The sequence below is a fragment of the Sorex araneus genome, chromosome 3 (assembly GCF_027595985.1).
Source record: "Sorex araneus isolate mSorAra2 chromosome 3, mSorAra2.pri, whole genome shotgun sequence".
In the NCBI taxonomy this organism is placed as follows: Eukaryota; Metazoa; Chordata; class Mammalia; order Eulipotyphla; family Soricidae; genus Sorex; species Sorex araneus.
This window is the reverse complement of record NC_073304.1, coordinates 170,753,254-170,773,000: the sequence shown is the minus strand read 5'-3', so window position 1 is coordinate 170,773,000 and position 19,747 is coordinate 170,753,254. Positions and strand designations below refer to the sequence as shown.

The 19,747-nt window shown below is 63.3% G+C and overlaps 1 protein-coding gene across 12 annotated transcripts in view; it reads right to left on the bottom strand.

The window, feature by feature from the left end:
• Positions 1 to 19,747, bottom strand: part of PHLDB1 (pleckstrin homology like domain family B member 1) — a 46,794-nt gene that overhangs the window by 1,718 nt on the left and 25,329 nt on the right. For 3 of the 12 annotated variants that reach the window (XM_055130447.1, XM_055130435.1, XM_055130436.1), the window contains exons 7-25: positions 19,266 to 19,547; positions 18,366 to 18,506; positions 18,007 to 18,144; positions 15,873 to 16,001; positions 15,399 to 15,554; positions 13,749 to 13,859; positions 13,556 to 13,645; positions 13,013 to 13,156; positions 11,112 to 11,282; positions 10,702 to 10,842; positions 9,621 to 9,761; positions 9,396 to 9,498; positions 8,695 to 8,739; positions 7,908 to 8,181; positions 7,636 to 7,726; positions 5,148 to 5,294; positions 3,237 to 3,353; positions 3,024 to 3,126; positions 91 to 176 (exon numbers count right to left, since the gene is read on the bottom strand). In XM_055130447.1, the coding sequence (XP_054986422.1) occupies positions 91 to 176; positions 3,024 to 3,126; positions 3,237 to 3,353; positions 5,148 to 5,294; positions 7,636 to 7,726; positions 7,908 to 8,181; positions 8,695 to 8,739; positions 9,396 to 9,498; positions 9,621 to 9,761; positions 10,702 to 10,842; positions 11,112 to 11,282; positions 13,013 to 13,156; positions 13,556 to 13,645; positions 13,749 to 13,859; positions 15,399 to 15,554; positions 15,873 to 16,001; positions 18,007 to 18,144; positions 18,366 to 18,506; positions 19,266 to 19,547 (2,610 nt within the window). The remainder of the gene's footprint in view (positions 1 to 90; positions 177 to 3,023; positions 3,127 to 3,236; positions 3,354 to 5,147; positions 5,295 to 7,635; positions 7,727 to 7,907; positions 8,182 to 8,694; positions 8,740 to 9,395; positions 9,499 to 9,620; positions 9,762 to 10,701; positions 10,843 to 11,111; positions 11,283 to 13,012; positions 13,157 to 13,555; positions 13,646 to 13,748; positions 13,860 to 15,398; positions 15,555 to 15,872; positions 16,002 to 18,006; positions 18,145 to 18,365; positions 18,507 to 19,265; positions 19,548 to 19,747) is intronic. The other 9 variants (XM_055130444.1, XM_055130445.1, XM_055130441.1 and 6 more) reach the window with 8 other exon arrangements.

Below are 19,747 nucleotides of genomic sequence, written 5' to 3'. Positions count from 1 at the left end.
AAACGGAGACGTTCACAGAGGGAACAGGAGGGTCCCGAGCCTGCGTGTCCCCTCTCCCCCCCACCCCCGCTCTGTCCCCGGTGCCCTCACCTTGGCTGCGCTGCGTAGGTGGTCGTAGTACACCTCCTCGATGGCCTGGAAGTAGATGACCCCTTTCAGCTTGGTCTCGTGCTTGTCTGCAAAGACAGTGAGGCTGCACTGAGGGAGGCTGACCAGGCGCGGGGGCCCGTGGCTTCCTGTCTGGGGAACGGGGTGGCCCCAGCTCAGAGTCAGCCCCCCCACAGAGGGGGCCTGAAGGCACGATCTAGGCACGACCTGGGCCCCGCCTGGCTCCAAATTTGGGATCCCTCTTCTCGCCTGAGACAAGGGTCTGGCCACAGCCCCATGGGCAAATGTGGGGTGGTCAGTGTCACCGAGAGGAAGGACCACAGGCCCTCTCAGCCCAAAGCAGAACGCACCTTCCACCGGCACAAAACGGCAGCCGCAAGGTTCGTCACAGCCCTAGCCTGAGTCACAAGACTGGCGCCCACCCGGGTAGGGGGGACGGAGGGTTGGGGGAGAGCACGGAGGCTCGGAGCACAGGAGGCCCCGGTTCCATCCCCAGCCTGCATGGTCCCCGGGGCGCCATGCTGGGAGCACGGCCAGGCATTGTCAAAAAGAAAAGTGAAGGTGGTTAATAAATTATAGGGGACCAGAGCATCGGTGATAGACATATCAGATTCACAATTAAATCTTTAAAAAAAATCGTCATATAAATGCCTAGACATGGTGTATTTGATATAGTTTTCTCACGTTACGGAAAACAGAGCCCATCATAAGTTCTGTTGCATAAGGAGAAGGGCAAGGGGGACTGGAGTGACAGTTCTGCAGGGTGGGGAGGGCTTTGCCTTCCTTGTGGCCGACCCAGGTTTGATCCCTGGCATCCCATCTGGTCCGCCAAGCACCTCCGGGAGTAATGTGATCCCTGAGTGTAAAGCCAGGAGTAAGCCCTGAGCATCACTGGGTGTGGCCCAAAATCCAAATAATAAAAGAAAAATAAATTTAAAAGGTGGCAGGGTCAGGGCGGTAACCCAGGGGGTCGGGCACTTGCCTTGCACATGGCCAACCCCAGATCCCTAACACCCCACAGGATCCCCCAAGCACTGCCAGGAGTGACTCCTGAGCACCAAGTCGGGAGTAAGTCCTGAGCACCACTGGGTGTGATCCAAAACAAAAGAAATAATAAAAACAAATAAATGAATAAAATAAAACTGTTCATAAAGTGAAAACAAAGAAAAATGGGGTGGAGAGAGACTCGTGGGCGGAGCACTGGTGCTGCACACAGGAGGCGGGGCCTACCCCCCACACACAGCTGTACCCCTGTACCACCAGGGGGCGCCCGGGAGCACAGCAGGACGCAGCCCAGACACCCAGACACACACACAAAGGAGGGAAGCCTGGGGCCAGCGCAGGGTGGCAGGAAGGAGGCGGGCCAGTGTCAGTGACCGGGCGGGGCGGCACAGGCCTGCCCTGCTTGCGGCCAGCGAAAGGGACACCCCAGCACACAGAGGGCAGCTGCCCAAGGGCTCCCCCGGCCCTGGCCCAGAGCTGCAGCCCCGTCAACATGCTCCTGGCCCTGTGCCCCAGTGCCGAGGGCTGAGCTCAGGAGGCACCGGGTCCCGGCCTCAGGTCCCCACGCCTCACCCCTGAAAGCATCCCCCCCCGCCGTCCCTCCTGCCTCCCCTGCCCACACAGTCCCATGTGGCCGGGCTGGGGGCTCCTGCCTCCCCCGCTCTGGGGTCCTAGTCTCCAGGGGTCTGCGGCCCCTTTCCTCTGCAAACTCCCCGGCGCCCTGCACGGCCCCTGGGGAAAGTCTCGCCCTCCCTGTGCTCCCCGCACGGTCAGCTGGGATGCAGAGAAAATGCCAGAACCTAGCGCGAAGAGGCACAACATCAGCCAACACAGCTGAGGGAGGCCCAGAGCAGCCGCAGCCGGACTGTCCAGAGGGTGGAGAGGAGTGCCAGCGTACACAGAGCCTGACAAGACAGCGCACTCCCGCGCGGGCGCCCCCTGCTGGAGCGGCCCTGTACCACCACACCCCCAGGTGGGCGCCCCCTGCTGGAGCAGCCCTGTACCACCACACCCCAGGCTGTGCCCCCTGCTGGAGCAGCCCTGTACCACCACACCCCCAGGCAGGCGCCCCCTGCTGGAGCAGCCCTGTACCACCACACCCCAGGCTGCGCCCCCTGCTGGAGCAGCTCTGTACCACCACAACCCCCAGGCGGGCACCCCCTGCTGGAGAAGCCCTGTACCACCACAACCCCCAGGAGGGCGCCCCCTGCTGGAGCAGCCCTGTACCACCACAACCCCCAGGCGGGCGCCCCCTGCTGGAGCAGCCCTGTATCACCACACTCCTCAGGCTGGTGCCAAACACACCCTCATCCAAACATGGTCTCATTTTTGTTTCAGGCATTAACGAATGCCACTGTGTCAGGGGCCAGCCCAGGACCTACATGTGGCTTCCCATCTGCCTGCTGCCCCTCCCCACTGCCAGGCCCTTCCCTACCCTCCTATCCCCAAAGGTACCTCACCCCACCGCCCTTTCCAGCATGACCCAGGTTGTTCTGATTCTGCTAGTCCTGACTGTCAGCCTCATTTTCCTTGTCTGTGAAATGGGTATAAAGCGCTTCTAGATTGGGCAGACAGTTCAAAGGGCTGGAGCACATCTTTGGTACAGCTGCAGCTCCAGAGTCAACCCTCAAGTACTACTGTCCATGGTCCTGACCTCCTGCCAGCCCCTGGGCAGCCTCATTTGCAGCAGGCCCACCACGTTATGTTTCGGGCATCTGCCTCCCTGAGCCCGAGCCCCCTATTGCCTGAAACGTCCAGCTGAATGGAGGGTGGATGAGTGAGGAATGAACATGGTGACCCAGATGGGTTGGACGAGGCCCAGCCCTTGCCTCGCCCTGCGTGGAGCTGCCGGGGCTGCTGGCAGAGCTGGGGTGGGTGGGGGCGGGGGCCTGGGCAATCCTGCAGGAACTCACCCACGTAGTAGGAAAGGGTGCGCTTGAGCCGGTCGAAGACAAACCAGCGTTTCTTCCAGGATTTAATCTTGCCACCCATCTTGACCAAGTAGCCGCGGCAGACCTGGAGGGGAGAGGGCTGAGGAAGGACCCCAGTGCACAGCCCCCACGGGCAGGCACCAGGGCAGAGGCGGGAGCCCAGGCCCAGAGCTGTTCTGGCCACGTGGGTTGTACCTTGCTGCTGAGCACCACGTGGAGGCACGTGTCCACCCCGTGGCCCGAGGACTCGATGTGTGTCTTCAGGTCAAAGTCCTCCTTCCGGATGGGCAGGTACCGGGTCAGGGGCCGTGCCTGCAGGGGGCAGGTTCAGCAGAGGGTCCCCGGTACAGACCCCTGGGCCCACACAGCTGCCCTCGGGCACCCCCGCCATGGCTGCGCCCTGGCCCCTCCTCCCTCCCTGCAGTGAGGCCAGTGCTCTGCGGCTTAGCTACACCGTGGGTCCCTCTGCCTTAGTTTCCCCACAAGTAATCAAGACAAGGCTGTCCATGTCTCTGCTCAGGGGCTGCGTGGAATAAAGCAAGAGGCCAGATGGTCAGGCCCCAGGGAGGGGCATCCATGCAGAAATTGCACCGCCAATGCCTAGCAGGAGGGTCCTAGCCCCCCGGATCACCCTTATAGGTCCAAACCCTGTGATCATGAAGGTCTGGCTCTCCTTGAAAATTCTGATAATGGGGCGAGCAAGGCACTTGCTGTGAATGTGGCTGGCCAGGGTATGAGCCCTGCCATTGCAGGGACCCCCAAGTCGCACTGGGGGGAACCCCCAAACAGAACCAGGAGTAGCCCTTGAGCCCTGCTGGGTACGTCCCCCGAACAAAAAAATCTGATGACAGCTAGAATTCACAGTCTACTGGGACTTTTCTCACTCTTTCTTTTGGAGAGCATTAGAATGACGAGAAAGCAAACATAACTTACTAGAAACGAAGCATACAACTTCAGCTGATGCCAGAGATGACCGAGCCGCCCCTCCCTGGGCAATGGCCCTCGAGTTCCGGGACGTGGCCCGAGGCAGGACAGAACCAGCTCTGGACCAAGAGCTGAAGATTTCCTCACCCCCAACCTGTTCCAGTGGACCCCTCAGAATGTGCTGGCTGGCAGGACAGCAGGGAAATGTGGGCGTCGGGCACTGCTGGGAGCCCCAGGACCCCCCAGAGAAAGCTTGGAGACCCCCTGGGGATGGACAGCCCGTGTGCCTCTTGCAGCAGGGCTAGCTGGGGACAGACCCTGCACCTCACTTGTTCCACGCCGGCCCCTGCAGTGAAAGGGCAGGTGAGGCATGCAGACGCGCTGGGTTTCAGGGGGAACATGAGGGAGACTTGCTAAGGGATCTCACTACTGTGGCCCAGAGGTCCCTGGGCGCGTCCACGCCAGGCAGTGGCCAGAGGCCAGAGGGCCTCGGGGGACAGGGAGTGGCTGCAGCAGGCTGGGGCAGAGGTGAGGCCGAGGGAGGTCACAGGCATCACCTGACTCTGGTCTCTTCCAGGGCCCAGTATATTCCTGCTGAGCCAACCACACTGAGAGCAGCAGGGGCCCAGGGGCCAGGCCTCAGCCCTGCCTGGTTGACCTGCGGGGTCCCGGGGGCCAGGCCTCAGCCCACTTGCCTGGCTCCTGCAGGGTCCCGGGGCCCAGGCCTCAGCCCCGCCCAGCTCGCCTGCAGGGGCCCAGGGCCCAGGCCTCAGCCCCGCCCAGCTCACCTGCAGGGGCCCAGGGCCCAGGTCTCAGCCCGCCCGGCTCACCTGCAGGGTCCCGGGGCCCAGGCCTCAGCCCCGCCCAGCTGACCTGCAGGGGCCCAGGTGCCCAGGCCTCAGCCCCGCCCAGCTGACCTGCAGGGGCCCAGGGCCCAGGCCTCAGCCCCGCCCAGCTGACCTGCAGGGGCCCAGGTGCCCAGGCCTCAGCCCCGCCCAGCTGACCTGCAGGGGCCCAGGGCCCAGGCCTCAGCCCCGCCCAGCTGACCTGCAGGGGCCCAGGGCCCAGGCCTCAGCCCCGCCCAGCTGACCTGCAGGGTCCAGGGGCACAGGCCTCAGCCCCGCCCAGCTGACCTGCAGGGTCCAGGGGCACAGGCCTCAGGCCTCAGCCCGCCCGGCTCACCTGTGAGAACTGCTTCTCCCGCAGCTTCACCTCCTTCTCCACCAGCTGCTGCCTCCGTGCGCTCTCGCTCTGCAGCCTCCGTTCCACCTGCTCACGCCGCCGCCGCTCTTCCTCCAGGGCCTGCCTGCGCAGCTCCATCTCCCGCTCCTGCCCCAGAGCCCGGCTCAGTGCTCGGTGCTCAGGGCCCCCCTCTGCCTGCCCAGGCCCGGTCCCCCGCGGCACACCCAGCTCTGAGGGCCCTTGTTGGCATGGTCCCTGCTGTAAAAGCCCTTCCCCAGGCCAGAGCGATAGTCCAGTGGGAGGGCGCTTGCCTTGCACGTGGCCGACCTGGGTTCGATCCCCAGCATCCCGTATGGCCCCCTGAGCACCACCAGGAGTGAGTCCTGAGTGCGGAGCCAGAAGGAGCCCCTGAGCATTGCTGGGTGTGACCCAAAAAGCAAAAAAAAAAAAGTTATTAATTAATTTTTTAGAAGGCTGGAGCGATAGCACTGTGGGTAGGGCATTTGCCTTGCACGCGGCCGACCCGGGTTCGATTCCTCCGTCCCTCTCAGAGAGCCTGGCAAGCTACTGAGAGTATCCCGCCCGCACGGCAGAGCCTGGCAAGCTCCCCATGGCATATTCAATATGCCAAAAACAGTAACAATAAGTCTCACAATGGAGACGTTACTGATGCCCGCTCAAGTAAATCGATGAACAATGGGACGACAGTGCAACAGTGCTACAATAATTAAAAAAAATACATAGAATAAAAGCACCTTCTCACATTGAGAGTCTGAAAATAGGGGTCAATTCCCACACACACACCCGCCTTGGCTGTCTCAGCTACAGCACCGGGCGAGGGCTGCTTCTGGGCACATGGCAAGGGCCAGATGAGACCCTGAGTGTGAGTGCCCCCCACCCTGCAGGAAGGGAACCCTCCAAATAAAGGGGTTCTGGTCATCCTGTCCTGAAATCTAGGACAGCGTTTCTGCACGTACTCATGAGCCCTTCCCTCTGCACCATGGCCCTCTGCAGCTCCAAATTAGAAACTCGGGGTATTTTTTGCTCTTAGTTTGGTCTTGGGCCACACCCAGTGGTGCTCAGAGGCTATTCCTGGCTCTGTGCTCAGAGAACCACAAGAGGTGGCAAGGATTTGAACCGGGGCTCCGGCAAGCGCTCGGAGCCCCGCTCTAGCTCTCGGGACCAAATCAGACACATTATGTAGTTGAACTTCAAGTTTTGGGGAGTGGGGGGGGGGGTAGGAAATAAACTTATGAAAGTCTCTTGCAAAGAATACTTCCAAACTCATTAGAAGGAATCATGCAACGAAGCGCATATCAGGAGTGTGTCAGATCTTGCTCACTTGTTTGGGGGCCGCACCCAGTGGTGTGTGGGGACCAGGCAGTGATGGGGACAGAACCCAGGGTCGAGAGCATGTGCTCCAGCCCTCTGAGCCCTCTCCGGTCCCTGATTATGGCTTATCAACAAGAACCACCGTATCACGAACTCCCATTCTCCCTTTCTTCCGGGGAAGTTGGAGGGCGGAATCTTTCTCTTTCTTTCTTTCTTTCTTTCTTTCTTTCTTTCTTTCTTTCTTTCTTTCTTTCTTTCTTTCTTTCTTTCTTGCTTTTTTTTTTTTTGGGTCACACCCGGCGATGCTCACGAACTCCCATTCTCCCTTTCTTCCGGGGGAGTTGGAGGGCGGAATCTTTCTCTCTCTCTCTTTCTTTCTTTCTTTCTTTCTTTCTTTCTTTCTTTCTTTCTTTCTTTCTTTCTTTCTTTCTTTCTTTCTTTCTTTCTTTCTTTCTTTCTTTCTTTCTTTCTTTCTTGCTTTTTTTTTTTTTGGGTCACACCCGGCGATGCTCAGGGCTTACTCCTGGCTCTGCCCTCAGTAATCACGCCCGGTGGTGCTGGGAGACCATATGGGATGCCGGGGCCCGAACTTGGGTTGACCATGTGCAAGGCAAACGCCCAACCATTCTTTTCTAATTGGCAGACCAGGTCCCACTATCATCTCCAGAAAGACGGGAAGACCCCAAAGCCTCTGCACCCCGATATTCCAGCTTCTCCCAAGCCTGCCGTGCTCGATGTAAGCCCCTGGTCCCCTGCGCTCCAGGCCCATGTTAAGGCTACCCTGGGCGCCAGTCCCTCTGCTCTGCGTGAAGGCCTGCCGGCTCTTCCGTCCCTCTCCCCGCACCCCCTGTTCCTAACCACCCCCAGAGGAACCACCTGACCTCAGGTGGACCGAACTCAAGATTCCTATGGTCGCCAAAACACCCACAGAAGTGGACACCCCCGGGCCGGAAGCTGCCGTCCTGACCTGAGCGGGCTGGACAATGCCTCCCCACTTCCTCGTTCCCACAGAGCCCGGCCGGGAAATGCATCATGCCTGCGGACTCCCCGCCCGCCAGGAGCACAGACTTTCAAAACACTCCTTCCTCAGGGGACTGTCGCAAGGCCAGTGCAGGCGAAAGGGTGAGAGAGGGCGGCCCCCTCCCACGCGGCTCACCCTGGACTCCACGAGCCGGCTCTTCTCCGCGTGAGCTTCCTTGAGCAGCTTCTCCATCTCCTCGATCTTTCCCACGTCCAGGCCGCTGGCACTGGGGAACCGAGAGTGTCAGGGCGCGGAGGCAGGCGAGGCGGGCGGGCGCGGGGCGCGGGGCACGGGGCACGGGGCGCGGCGGGCGCGGGGCGCGGGGCGCGGGGCACGGGGCACGGGGCACGGGGCGCGGCGGGCGCGGGGCGCGGGGCGCGGCGGGGGCGGGCGGGGGCGCGCGGCACCTGGACATGTTGTCGGGCGAGCAGGCCGAGGCGGCGCCCGTGGAGATGCTGGTGTCCATACTGTCCGAGCTCTCCAGGCTCAGCGTGTCGTAGGCGTGCGGGCCCTCCTCGCCGTGCTCCCGGCCGGCCGGGAGGTGGTGCAGGATGGAGTGGTGCATGAGCGGGGGGTAGGGGGCCGTCCCGTGCAGCGCCTCCCACTGGCACTGCGCGTCCGCCACAGCCTTCTGCTTCAGCTCTGCCAGGCGCCGCCGCTGCTCCTCGATCACCTGCTGCCCTGCGGGGGGCGGGGACAGGGGTCGTCACCAGGGCCCCACCGGTCGCTCAGGCTCCCCTGCATCCCCCACTCTTCCAGCAGCTCTGCCCAGGCTCCCACCAAGCCCGCAGTCCGCCATCAGCACTCTCTCCGCAGCCTGAGTCACACCAGGCACCCCAAGCTGCCCTCGAGAGTGGGTCTGCCTGGCAATTTGGGGGGCAGGAGGCACCCGCCCTGCCTGCCGCTGGGACAGGAGCGGGACGCAAGGGCAGGAGCCCCAGCAGCACACCGGGAGCCCATGCGGACCTAGCTGCAAGGCAGAAGCAAGAACTAGAACCTCAGGGAAGCAAGAAGGGAGGCGAGGGAGGCGCAAAGCGGAGGCAGGAGAAAGCTCCGCACGCCAGCTGGGGCCGGCCGGCCACCCGCTCGGCTCAGCCTGCAGCTCTCGCAGGGAACACCGGCCGGCCTGGCATGCAGGGGCTCGAGCAGGGGCTTGTCTGAACAAAGCGAAACTCTCCGTGACCAACGCTCTACCTGCCGGGTTGTCGGTCGGGAGGGGCTCGGCAAGGAGCGACTCAGCTGGTGTGGGGGGCCGGGCAGAGGGCAGGGCAGAGACGCAGAGGGAGGAAGAGGAGAGAGAGGCAGACACAGGCTTTGAGAACAATCAGAATGTGTCCTGGGGCCCTAGAGTGAGCGGTCACTCAGCGCACCCCTCCCCAGACAGGACCCCCATCTCCCTGCTCTGCCACCACGCAACCCCCCAACCGCCCCCCTCCCTACCAGCTGGGCTCCCCCCCCATCCCAGTACCCTGCCCTGGGGCTCCTGAGAACACTCTAAGAACCTTGTTTTTGTGGGTTTTTTTTTCCTTTTTGGGTCACACCCAGCGATGCTCAGGGGTGACTCCTGGCTCTGCACTCAGGAATCACTCCTGGTGATGCTCGGGGGACCCTATGGGATGCCGGGGATTGAACCAGGGTCAGCCACGTGCAAGGCAAACGCCCTCCCCGCTGTACTGTTGCTCTGGCCACCCTTCGTAGGTTTTTTTTTTAATGTTTCCTTGGGCCACATCGGGCGTGCTCAAGAGTCACCCCAGACCCTATGGGGTTTTCGGGGTTGAACCCAGAGGGACCATCTGGCTGCCTGCTGTGCTGTTGCTGCAGCCCAGGAAGCTCTTTGAGTGGAAACGCTCTCTGACCCAGGAGGTGCGGCTGGCCCGGGCCCCGCGGCCACTCACCCTTCTGCTGCAGGGCCAGCTGCCGCTTGTTCTCGATGTCCTGCAGCGTGGCGGCCAAGTTCCGGGGTAAGCTGCCCGTGCAGTTCTGGGCTACGAGGGTGTTCTAGGGGAGACAGAAGCCGGGGCCTGAGGCTTGGACGACCCCCCGGGGCGCCCTCCCCTGCAGACAGACCCTCCTCCGCCCACCTCCCTCTCACTCCCGCAGCCCAGCCACTGCCCTCGGACCTTCGGGGACGGGCTGCGGCCCAGGGTGGCCACGCTGAGCTGAGAGGAGGAGGAGGAGGAGCCAGAGGAAGAGGGGAGCAGGCCGCTGCGGGTGCGGGGCAGAGGGCTGGCGGCCTCCCCGTCCATCTTGGAGCGGTAAACCTGGAGGGCAGAGGGCAGAGGGCAGGGTGTGAGATCTAGACTCTGCGCTGGCCCCTGTCCGCTTTGGTCCTCAAGGGCTGCGGCCAGGGGCGCTGCCAAGTCTCCCAGGGCTGAACCCCAACAGCTGCCGCTGCCGTCAGGGACCCAGCAGACACCCAGAGGCTGCGAACCCCAGGTCGCCACTGACCGGCTGCGTCTCCCCCCAAGGGGCTCCCTATCTGCTGGGAGGGGGCCCTGGACTCCCCTGGCCTCCAATCAAACACGCCCTTTTCAGTGCAGGCCCTGCTACCCTCCTCCCAGATGTGGGGTGCTGGGGAGTGCGGAGCTTCTCTGCCCCATGTGCAAGCTGTGAAGTGGGGGTTCACGGTGACACGAATGGAAGAGGAGGTGGGGGGCTGGGCACCAGGGGAAACTGAGGCACTGGGGAACAGTCAGACCCACTGCAGAGCCAGGTGTCCCCGAGGGCTGAATTTGGACAGTGCCATCCCGGGTTCTGCCGCAGGTCGACGGAGAGGGGCATCAGGGAGGACCCCCTTGCCCGTTCTGTGAGGGCAGGAGGGAGGGCAGGGGGCAGGGAGCACTGTTGCAGGAGTAAGGGGTTTCACCCTGCCACACAGCCTGAGCAGGCCCAAGGCTGCCCATTAAGTCTCTGTGTTCCTCCAAGTGGCCCCTTGGGGAAACCGAGGCAGCAAAATGCAGGTGGTTCTCCCAGGACACGCTCGTTCAAGCTGCAGCAGGCCAAGGGGGCCGGAGCCCCCTGGGCAGCCCAGTCTGGTCAGCAGAGCAGTGGCCACCCCACCCTGCTCTGGACGCCACTGCCAGAAGGCCACTCACGGAGAGTCCCGCCCTGCCCTCTCTGGGCCCCGGGGTCCCTGCTGCCCCCCCACTCCCCACACAGCGCGGTGCAGAGCTGGGGGGGCGCGGCCATGAGGGGGGTTACCTGCAGCTGCCGGCAAGCTTTGGCGGGCAGAGGCGGGGGGGAAGAGCGCGGGGAGGCCGCGGCGGGACCCGTGCCCAGCCCGGCCATCAGCTCCTGGTACCACTGTTCTAAGTCTACAGCAGGGAGCAAGAGCTTCTCCATCTGGCAGGGGCGCGGGGAGAGGCAGGACGGAGAGGGCAGGACAGGGCGGGGTAGGGGTGGGGGCGTCCGGGAGCCAACAGGAAGGAGGGAAAGGACAGAAGGAGCGGGAGGGGAGGGAAGAAAGAGCAGAAAGAGAAGAGAAACACTGAGAACACAGCGGCGGTGCAGGAGCTCAGGGCGGAGAGGCACCGGGCGGGACCCCTACCGGACGGGTGCCAGGCGGGCAGCACCCAGGGCACACACGTGGCAGGGCCGCACAGACCACCAACCTTGGGCGCAGGCGAGACAGAAGCGAAGGAAGAGGAGGAGGGCAGCCGGGGAGGAAGGCGGGTGGGCCCCAGGTCCCAGGAGGCAGACGCCCGGAGCGGCAGCCCCGGGGCAGGGCCTGCGGGTGCAGACGGGGGGCCCCACACGGCCTTTAGATGCTCAAGCGTCACGTACTTGAAGGGGATGCGGATGGAACACAAGAGGTTAGTGGGACCCCGAGAGAGACGCTGAGGGTTGGGCAGAGGCCCCCAGAGCAGCCCCTGGCAGCACCAGCTGGCGCAGGGGAGAGAGAGGCCCCCCCCGCCCCGCAGCTGAAGACAAACCCTCCTGCCCCTGACCCCCAGGACCATTCAGGGGACCCGGGCAGGGAGAGGCCCTCGGACACTGGTACCTCACTGCCAGGCAAGGGCGGGGCGGGCACGCTGGGGGAGGTGGCAGAAGCAGAGGGGTCCGCGCGGGCAAACAGCTGGAGCACCTCTGCCAGGCTCACATAGTCCTAGGGCACCCAGCAGGTGGGGGAGGGGTGGCAGAGAGGAGATTAACGGGTGCCCACAGTCCCCAAGAGCAACACTCCATGCCTCTCAGCACACCATTCCGTACACAATGCAGGGCAGGGGGCCACCCGGGAGGCCGAAGAAAGGACATGCAGAATCGGAGCCATAGTACAGTGGGGAGGGCGTTTGCCTTGCACGCGGCCGACCCGGGTTCAATCCCCTGCGTCCCATATGGTCCCCCGAGCACAACCAGGAGTAATTCCTGAGTGCAGAGCCAGGAGCAACCCCTGAGCATCGCCATGTGTGACCCAAAAAGAAAAAAAAAAAAAAGAATCAATGTCCAGGACAGACTGACACACAGACTGGCAGATCTCTGTTCTCAGGTGCCCAGAGCATTCAGATCCTGCCCCAGGCTGCCCCTGAAGGTCCATCCCTGGGGGCAGGGGTGGGGCTAGCAATGACTCTGAGAAAGTGTTCCCAGAGTACACCTGTGCCCCAAGTGTAACACTGGGGACACACTGTAGTGTGTGGCTGCTCAGACCCCAGCTTTAGGGCGGCCAGGGGAGGTGAGTGGGGAGTGAGGCCACAAAGCCCGAGCAAATGGCCTGGGGCATAGTGGCTGAGAAGGCCTCAGTGGGGGCCAGAGCGATAGTACAGTGGGGAGGGTGGGGAGGGCATTTGTCTTGCATGTGGCTGACCCGGGTTCAATCCTCGGCATCTCATATGGTCCCACAAGCACCGCCAGGAGTAATTCCTGAGCACAGAGCCAGGAGTCACCCCTGAGCATCGCTGGGTGTGATCCAAAAGGCAAAAAAAAAAAGGCCTTGGTGGGAAGGACCCTTTGGCCCAGGGTCAGCGCCAGGGAGAGGCGCGCAGAGGGGAGTGTGGCATGGCTGGGGTGGAGAGAGGGGGCTGAGCGCGCGCGTGGCGGGAGGGGCCCGAGTCCAAACCCCTGCCAGAGCGGCCCCACTCCGGCTGCTCTGTGTGGAGGTTGTTGGGGGTCATCCAAAATGCATGCTGGTGTGGGGGGCCATGTCCACCCACGCCGCTCCACCAGCAGTGACCCCTGGGCACCAAACACATGCCCGGTCAGAACAAAATCTTCAGTCTGCCCAACCCGGGGGTGCCCAAGTGGGCCCAGCCCCGAGACCAGCTTTCCTCCGGGGGTCAGAGAGAAGGAAAGGCAGCCAGCGGTGGGTCTGGCGGGCCGTGGGGGGGAGGCCATGCGGGAGAGCGCAGACGAGGCGGGCCGGCACAGGCTGCCCGGTGTGAGAGGGGACAGCACGCCGGCTTGCTCACTCACACCAACACTCGCCAAAGGGTTATTGCCACAAGCCACTCAGCTGGGCCGGCAGCCGCAGGCAGGCAGGCGGGCGGCGGGCACGGGACAGGCGGCGAGCGGCAATTACCTCTTGTGCTTTGGGGCAGAGCAGGGCGGAAGCAGCTGGGGTTAAGGGGACAGAGGCGGCCCCGGCCTGAGAAGGGGCTGGGACCGGCCCCAGAGCCGCAGCCCCCAGCCCCGTCGCTGGGGACACCGAGAGGAGTGGTTCGTCCTACAGAAAGGGCATGTGATGAGGGGGGCTCTGCACACCTCCCTGGACCCCCCCCCCCGCCACACCCGGCAGGGAGGGAGGGAGGGAACAAGGGGAGAGGCGGACCCACCTTCTCACAACGTCTAAGTGCAACAAGAGCCCAGCTCTAGACCCCAGCCCTGGGGTTTCCGGGCCAGGACCCCCAGGTCCCTCTGGCCCCCTCAACTTTGCTCTACCAGCACTGCCCCTGACCCAAACTCAGGACTGCCACCCCCCACCCTGCCCCCAAGCCTCCTGTGCCCCTGGTATTCAATCAGTCCACATGCGAAGAGCAGTCTTGGTGAGAGGCTCGAGGCCGCTCCTGCTTAATCCTGGCCCCTTGCCCGGCCACAGACCCTGGCCCCCCCACCCCCGCCTTACCTCCTTGAGGGTGGACGTGCTCTTCGGGAAGGGCCGGCCCCCTGTCAGCACGTGGTACCTTCTTTCCAGCATGGCCAGTTTCTCCTTCTCCTGCGAGCCCGGGCAGTCAGAGGGGCCAGGGAGGAACAGTGAGGAGCAAAGCCAGGATGGGACGCGCCCCCCACCCCCTGCGGACACCCCTCAAGCAGGCTACCTTCTGCAGAAGCTGCAGGGACGCGTTCTTCTCCCGGGCCAGGCGCTCCGACTCCTGCACGGCCTGTGCCCGGATCTGCCCTGCCTGGCTGTCCAGGATGGCCAGGCGCTCCTGCAGGCAGGAGATGGTCAGGCCGCGGCCACTCTCCTGCCCGGAACCCCTGAGAAACCCCTGAGCCAGCACTACTCAAGAGCCCGAACCCCTACATTTCCCACCCACAGCACAGAATCCGCAGAGTCGGACCACTTACAGCATTGCCCACCCGCCCACCAGGGCCAGCACCCAAACCCAAACCCTCTGCTCTCCTGAGCTGGCACCAGACCCCACGACAGTGCCACACACATGCTCACACACGCAGAGAGATGCACATATTCACAGGCACACAATTACACACATTCACAAGCTCACACACACACAAATACACATGCAATAGACACATATTCACACGCTCACACACATATGTACACATATGCACATACAGAGACACACACATATTCACACTCACACACAGATACACACATATTCACATATACACAGATACACAGTCACACACATTCACAAGCTCACACATGCCCAGATACATATGTACATATACACAGACACACATATTCACACACTCACATATATATGCACATATACAGAGTCACACACACATATTTAGACGCTCACACATACAGGTACACACATTCACATATACACATGCACACACAGAAAACACCCATATTCACATGCTCACACACATACACATATTCACGCAAATCACACAGATACTCACACATTCACACGCTCACACATGCACCATATACAGAATGTGCACACAGAAACAATCACACATTCACAAACTCACACATGCACCACATACAATCACATGTGCACACATATGCACAGATACAATCACATTCACAAGCTCACACATGCACATGTGTACACACATATATTCACAGACACACATCCTCACATACATAATACACACTCAGAAATATAAACTCACACACATGATACACAAATATACTGACATGCATATATTCACACGCTTATACATGGATGTGTACATGTACCCTCACACATTACACAATCATACACATATTCACACATATATGCATGCATACTTGCATGCACACTTGCATGCCCACATGCACATGGTCACACATGCATGCAGTTACAATGACACACTCACCTAACACACACGTGCATGTTCACATTCACACCCACACCACCCTCTGCCCCATGCTCCTGTCCTGGTCCAGCCGCCCAGGGCCCAGAGCAGACCATCCCCGTGTCTTCAGCTCCAGTGCTGGCCAGGACACGTGCGCCAGTCCCTTGCTACGGCCAGGCTAAGGCCAAGGGCGCCTGCTGGGCCCTGGGGCCGTCCTCCCCCGCACTGCACGGCCCTGCTGGCCCCATGACGTGTCTGCAGCTTCTCCCCTGCCCTGCCAGCACCTGGGGCCAGCAGGAGACGGCGTGGAGTCCTGTGCCGACTCCCACCCGCCCCTCCGCTGCGTTCACACACGCACATGCACGCCATCCTGGCAATGCCCCACCAGCCAGTCCTGTTCTCATCTTACAGCGGGGAAACTGAGGCTCAGAGAGGTGGAGCCCACTCTCACGAGGTCACCCGCTGGGCCGCCTGGGGCCGGCGCGGGCGCACACCTTCCTCTTGGCGACGCAGAGCAGCAGCTCGGCCTTGCTCCGCAGCAGCCCCTGGCCCGCCAGCTCCCGCTCCTCCTCGGCGCGGCTCTCCCGCTCCAGCTGCTGGAACTCCAGGTCCTCGAAGAGCTTCGTCTCCGTCTCCAGGACCTCGGCCTCCTTCAGGGCAGAAACAACGAGGGCCCGTCACTCAGCTGGCCTGGAGGGCCAAGCCACAGAGGTGGGTTCTGGGGGCCGCCGCACTGGGGGAAACTGAGGAACGGACCGGCCTCCTCCCCGCCAAACACACACTCCAACCCCCCTGGGCCTGTTGGCTCTGCCTCTTTCACGGGCAGCCCTGCCTGGAGTCACGGAGAGAAGAGCCCTCCCCAGTCCCCGCAGGCCACAGCACAGACCCTGATGTCCAGCAGGTGGCCCCGTGCCAGGGCTCTGCTCGCTTCCTTCTCGGGGCCGGGCAAGGGGGCAGGAGACACTGACCCTTCTCAGCTGCTCCTGTAACTGTTCCCGCACTGACTCGGGGCAGTTATCGAGCTGCGTCCTGAGCTCGGCGTACAGCGCCTGGTGCGCCTCCAGGTGCCTCCGTCCTGCGGCCAGCTCCGCCCTCTCCTGGTGGACGGGAGGGGGACAGGCGGGCACAGGGGAGAAACAGAACACACACTCCTCAACTCTGGCCCTGGGGGGGACCAGCAGCGGCGGCATCGGGAGGAGGGGGAGGGCACGCAGGAGGGGATGACGCAGGCAGGAGGGGTGGGAGAGAGGTGGGGTGAAAGGGCAGCATGTCCAGGAGAGAGCAGAAGGGAAACTGAGGCAGGGAGGGTAGAGAGCGAGGGGAGCGGCCAGGCGGGAGCACAGGCAGAGATGTCGGTCTCGGGCCCCCACACTGGATGCCTCTGGGCCGGTCCGAAGGAGACCGGAAGGCCCCTGTTTCTCTCCAAGCCCAGTCAGGGCCCCAGCCTACCCCCGAGATAAGCAGGGGCTGCTGCTCTCTCCCCCACGGCCCAGAGACCAACATTTCTCCTTGGGACCCAGGAAAGGCTGGGTGGGGGGAGGGTTAAATCCAGGGGTTGGGCACTCGGATGCAAAGTTTCCTCCAGCCCTACGCCCTTGGCCTCCCGCCCGCCTGCCCACGGTGGGGGTTGGGGTGCTAGTTCTCAGGCTGAACTTAGCAGGATGAGGGTTGCAATTAGTTCGGCCGTTGCCATGGTAACGGGAGCCCAGGAGCGGGTACTGGGAGGAGGTGGATGGCTCTGCCTGGGGCAGATGGCACCTCTGAGGGCGGGAAGGGGGCCGAGGGGAGGAGCTGGTGAGTCACCTCCCCAAGGACAGGCAGAGGAGACGCTGACTCCCCCCCGCCCCCCCTCACCTCAGAGTGGGGCCTTGGGTTGGGGGAGGGAGGAAAGCCAAGAAAACCTTCCTCCTGGCCACCAGCACTGCCCACCCCGGCCAGCGCCAAATAACGGGGCCAAATAACGGGGAGAGAGAGCAAAGGTCGGGGCCTCCGGGCAGTGCCAAGGTCGGTGAAAAAAACAAGGTTAGGCAAGTTTCTTCAGAAAGAACTTGGGGCTGAGTCCCCAGACTGGACCGTCCACCAGCAACCCCCGCCCAGCTGCCCTCCTGTCCTGGCAAAGGAAAACCTGCTCAGGCCAGTTGCTGGGCTGCTTGCACGACCCCCTCCGAGGACTGTCCTTACATTGGCCCGGACCCTGGAAGGCCCCAGGTTGGGTTCCTGAAGCCCCAGGGGGAGGGCAGCCTATCCCCGAGAGAGGCCTGTCAGAGAGGCCCGTCCGCGCTGTCCACAGCCAGGCCCCGCCTCGTCGGCGCAGGTGCCCCCTGCTCCCTTCTCATCAAAACCCGGGCCCCCCCCCCCCCCCGCATTGAGGGAGGGAGGAGGCAGCATTAGAAGGAGAGGCTGGGGGGGAGTTAGTCGCTGCTCAGCCCTGCGGGGGGCGTGCGGAGAGCCCGGGGCATCGATTAGAGGGGGCGTTAGTGCAGGCCTGGCTGGGAAGCGTAGAGTTAATTCGGCACAGAATTTGGGAGTGTGGTTTTAGAGACCAGAGCCAAAGCTCAAAAAAAAAAAAAAAATCCAAAAAAACAAAAAATAACAGAAGGAGTGTGGGGGGGGTGGGAGTCTTTTCAGAGCTTCAAAAACTGAGGAGTGGGAAGAGGAGGACACACTCAAAAAATTTTTTTTGTAAAAATCCAGGAGAACAAATTGTTGGGAAAATACTGTCAAGTCCAGAAATAGACGGCCCCTCCACGGCGGAGCTTTTGGAACGGTGTCGGGCACCTCGGGCGTGGCTGGCACGGCCCCTGCAGGCTGGCACGAGATCTGAAAGGGGCAGGGGCAGGAGCTGGGACCTCTGGGGGGTGGAAGCTGCAGGTCCTGAGGGCTGCTGGGAGGTGGAGATCTGACAGGCAGCTCCCAGGGCCCGTCCTGAGCCCCAGGAACACGCCGGGAAGTGGGGGTTCTCCGGGCCGCAGGGCCCCCCCCTCCAGGGCACATTCCAGGCACCACCCAGAGGTAGCAGAGACCCCAATAGAGCCCAGCCCCCAGCCCGGCCGTCCATGGGACAGGTGAGGGGGGCGGGGCGGGGCCACGGGGGGGGGGTACCTTATCCCTCTCCTTCTGGATGCCCGTCTCCAGGGTCCCCAGCTTCTCCTGCAGCTGCTCCACGGCCTTCTGCTCCTTCTGCAGCAGGGTCCGCTCGGCCTCCCTCTCGCCCTGCAGCAGGGCGCGCTCCATCTCAGCCTGGGGGCAACCGGGACACGGCATCAGGGCCTGCTGCAGGGCTGCAGGGGAGAGACCCCGCCCAGGGAGAGGGGCCCGGCTCACCCTGGGGTCCTGGGTCATCCCTTGGCTTCAGCTCACGTCCTGGGCCTCAGACCCCTGGGGCCCCGGCTCACCCCTCGGGCCCCGGCTCACCCCTCAGCCCCGGCTCCCCGCCCCCCCTGCCCCCCGCTGCCGCTCACCTCTCGGGCCGACTCCTGCAGCTGCTGCTCTAGCTCTTTCACCCGCACCTTCAGCTGCTCCACCCGCGCCAGAGCCTGGGCCCGCTCCTCCTCCAGGGCCAGCACCTCGCCCTGGAGCTTGGTGCTGGGGGTGTCCTCATGCTGGAGGCCAGAGAAGGCACCGGACTGAGATGGGGGGTTCTGGTCCCTCGAGGCCCTTGGGAAGGGCAGCTGAACGGAGACGGGGGCAAACCCCGCTGTCCGCAAGGGCAGCGACTGGGGCTCGGCTACGGGCAGTGTGGCGGGAAGGGCGCTGGCCTTGCATGCGGCTGAGCCCAGTGCACTGCGGCCACCCCGCCCCCGCCCGACCCCGCCAGGAGGAAGCAGGGCTAGGGGCAGCCCGAGAGACCAGAAAATGACAATCAGACAGGAAGAGAGATTTGGCGCTGAGGGCCCGGCTGGGTGGGGCTCCCGGGAAGGCAGGTCGTAAAGCGAATTTACAGCCTGAGCTCCTGCACACCTTTGCTTCCTGCTCGCCTCACTCCCACCCCCTCACTGGGGTCTCTTCCCCACCTGGGCCCTCCCATGGTTCCCATCCTCAATCCTCACTGGGTCCCAGCCCAGCACCCCTGCCCCTGCCTCCCGGGCCTCCTGGTACCCTCCCCTGTCCCCCATCCTTGCCCTGGTCCTCCCTTTGCCCCGTCCCCCACCCTGCCCCGCCCCCTCACCCCTGCTCTGAACCTTCCCACCTCTGCCCCAACCCTCCTCACCCCTGCCCCACTCCCCACCCGGTGGGGCCCCCCTCACCCTGCCCCAATCCTCCCCACCCCTGCCCAACCCACCTCACCCCTGCCCTACACCCCACCTGGTCCCAGCCCCCCTCACCCCTGCCCTGACCCTCCCCACCCCTGCCCTGCCCACCTCCTGCTGGGTGCTCTCCGTGCTACTGCTCTCCTCCTTCAGGTTCTCCTCATCAGAACGCTCCAGACTCTCCCACAGGCGCGCCGTGGCCCCTCCAGGCTCCTCACCACTCCGCCCAGTGCCCCCTCGTGCCCCGGCCAGGCCCCGGGAGGGCCTCCGGCCTGCCAGCGCCAGCGCGGCGGTGGCCTCCCCAATGCTGGGCAGTTCCCCGGCCTCGGGGCCCCCGTCCGCCCGGCTGTACTCGGCACACAGGTTGAGGATGGTCTCCAGGCGCTGGCGTTCCTGGGAGCGAGGACAGAGCAGGGTGTGAGGGGGAGGCCCCGGGCCCACGGCGGCAGAGCGAGTCAGCAGCCCAGAGGCCAGGGGACCGTGAAGCCCGGCAGGAGGGCCCCGAGCCCATGGTCTGAGAACGCCCAGACATGGGCAGGAGGAGGTTGCCCGGCCACCTGCTCACGTGGCCCGGCCCGCCCCGTCTTCCTGCT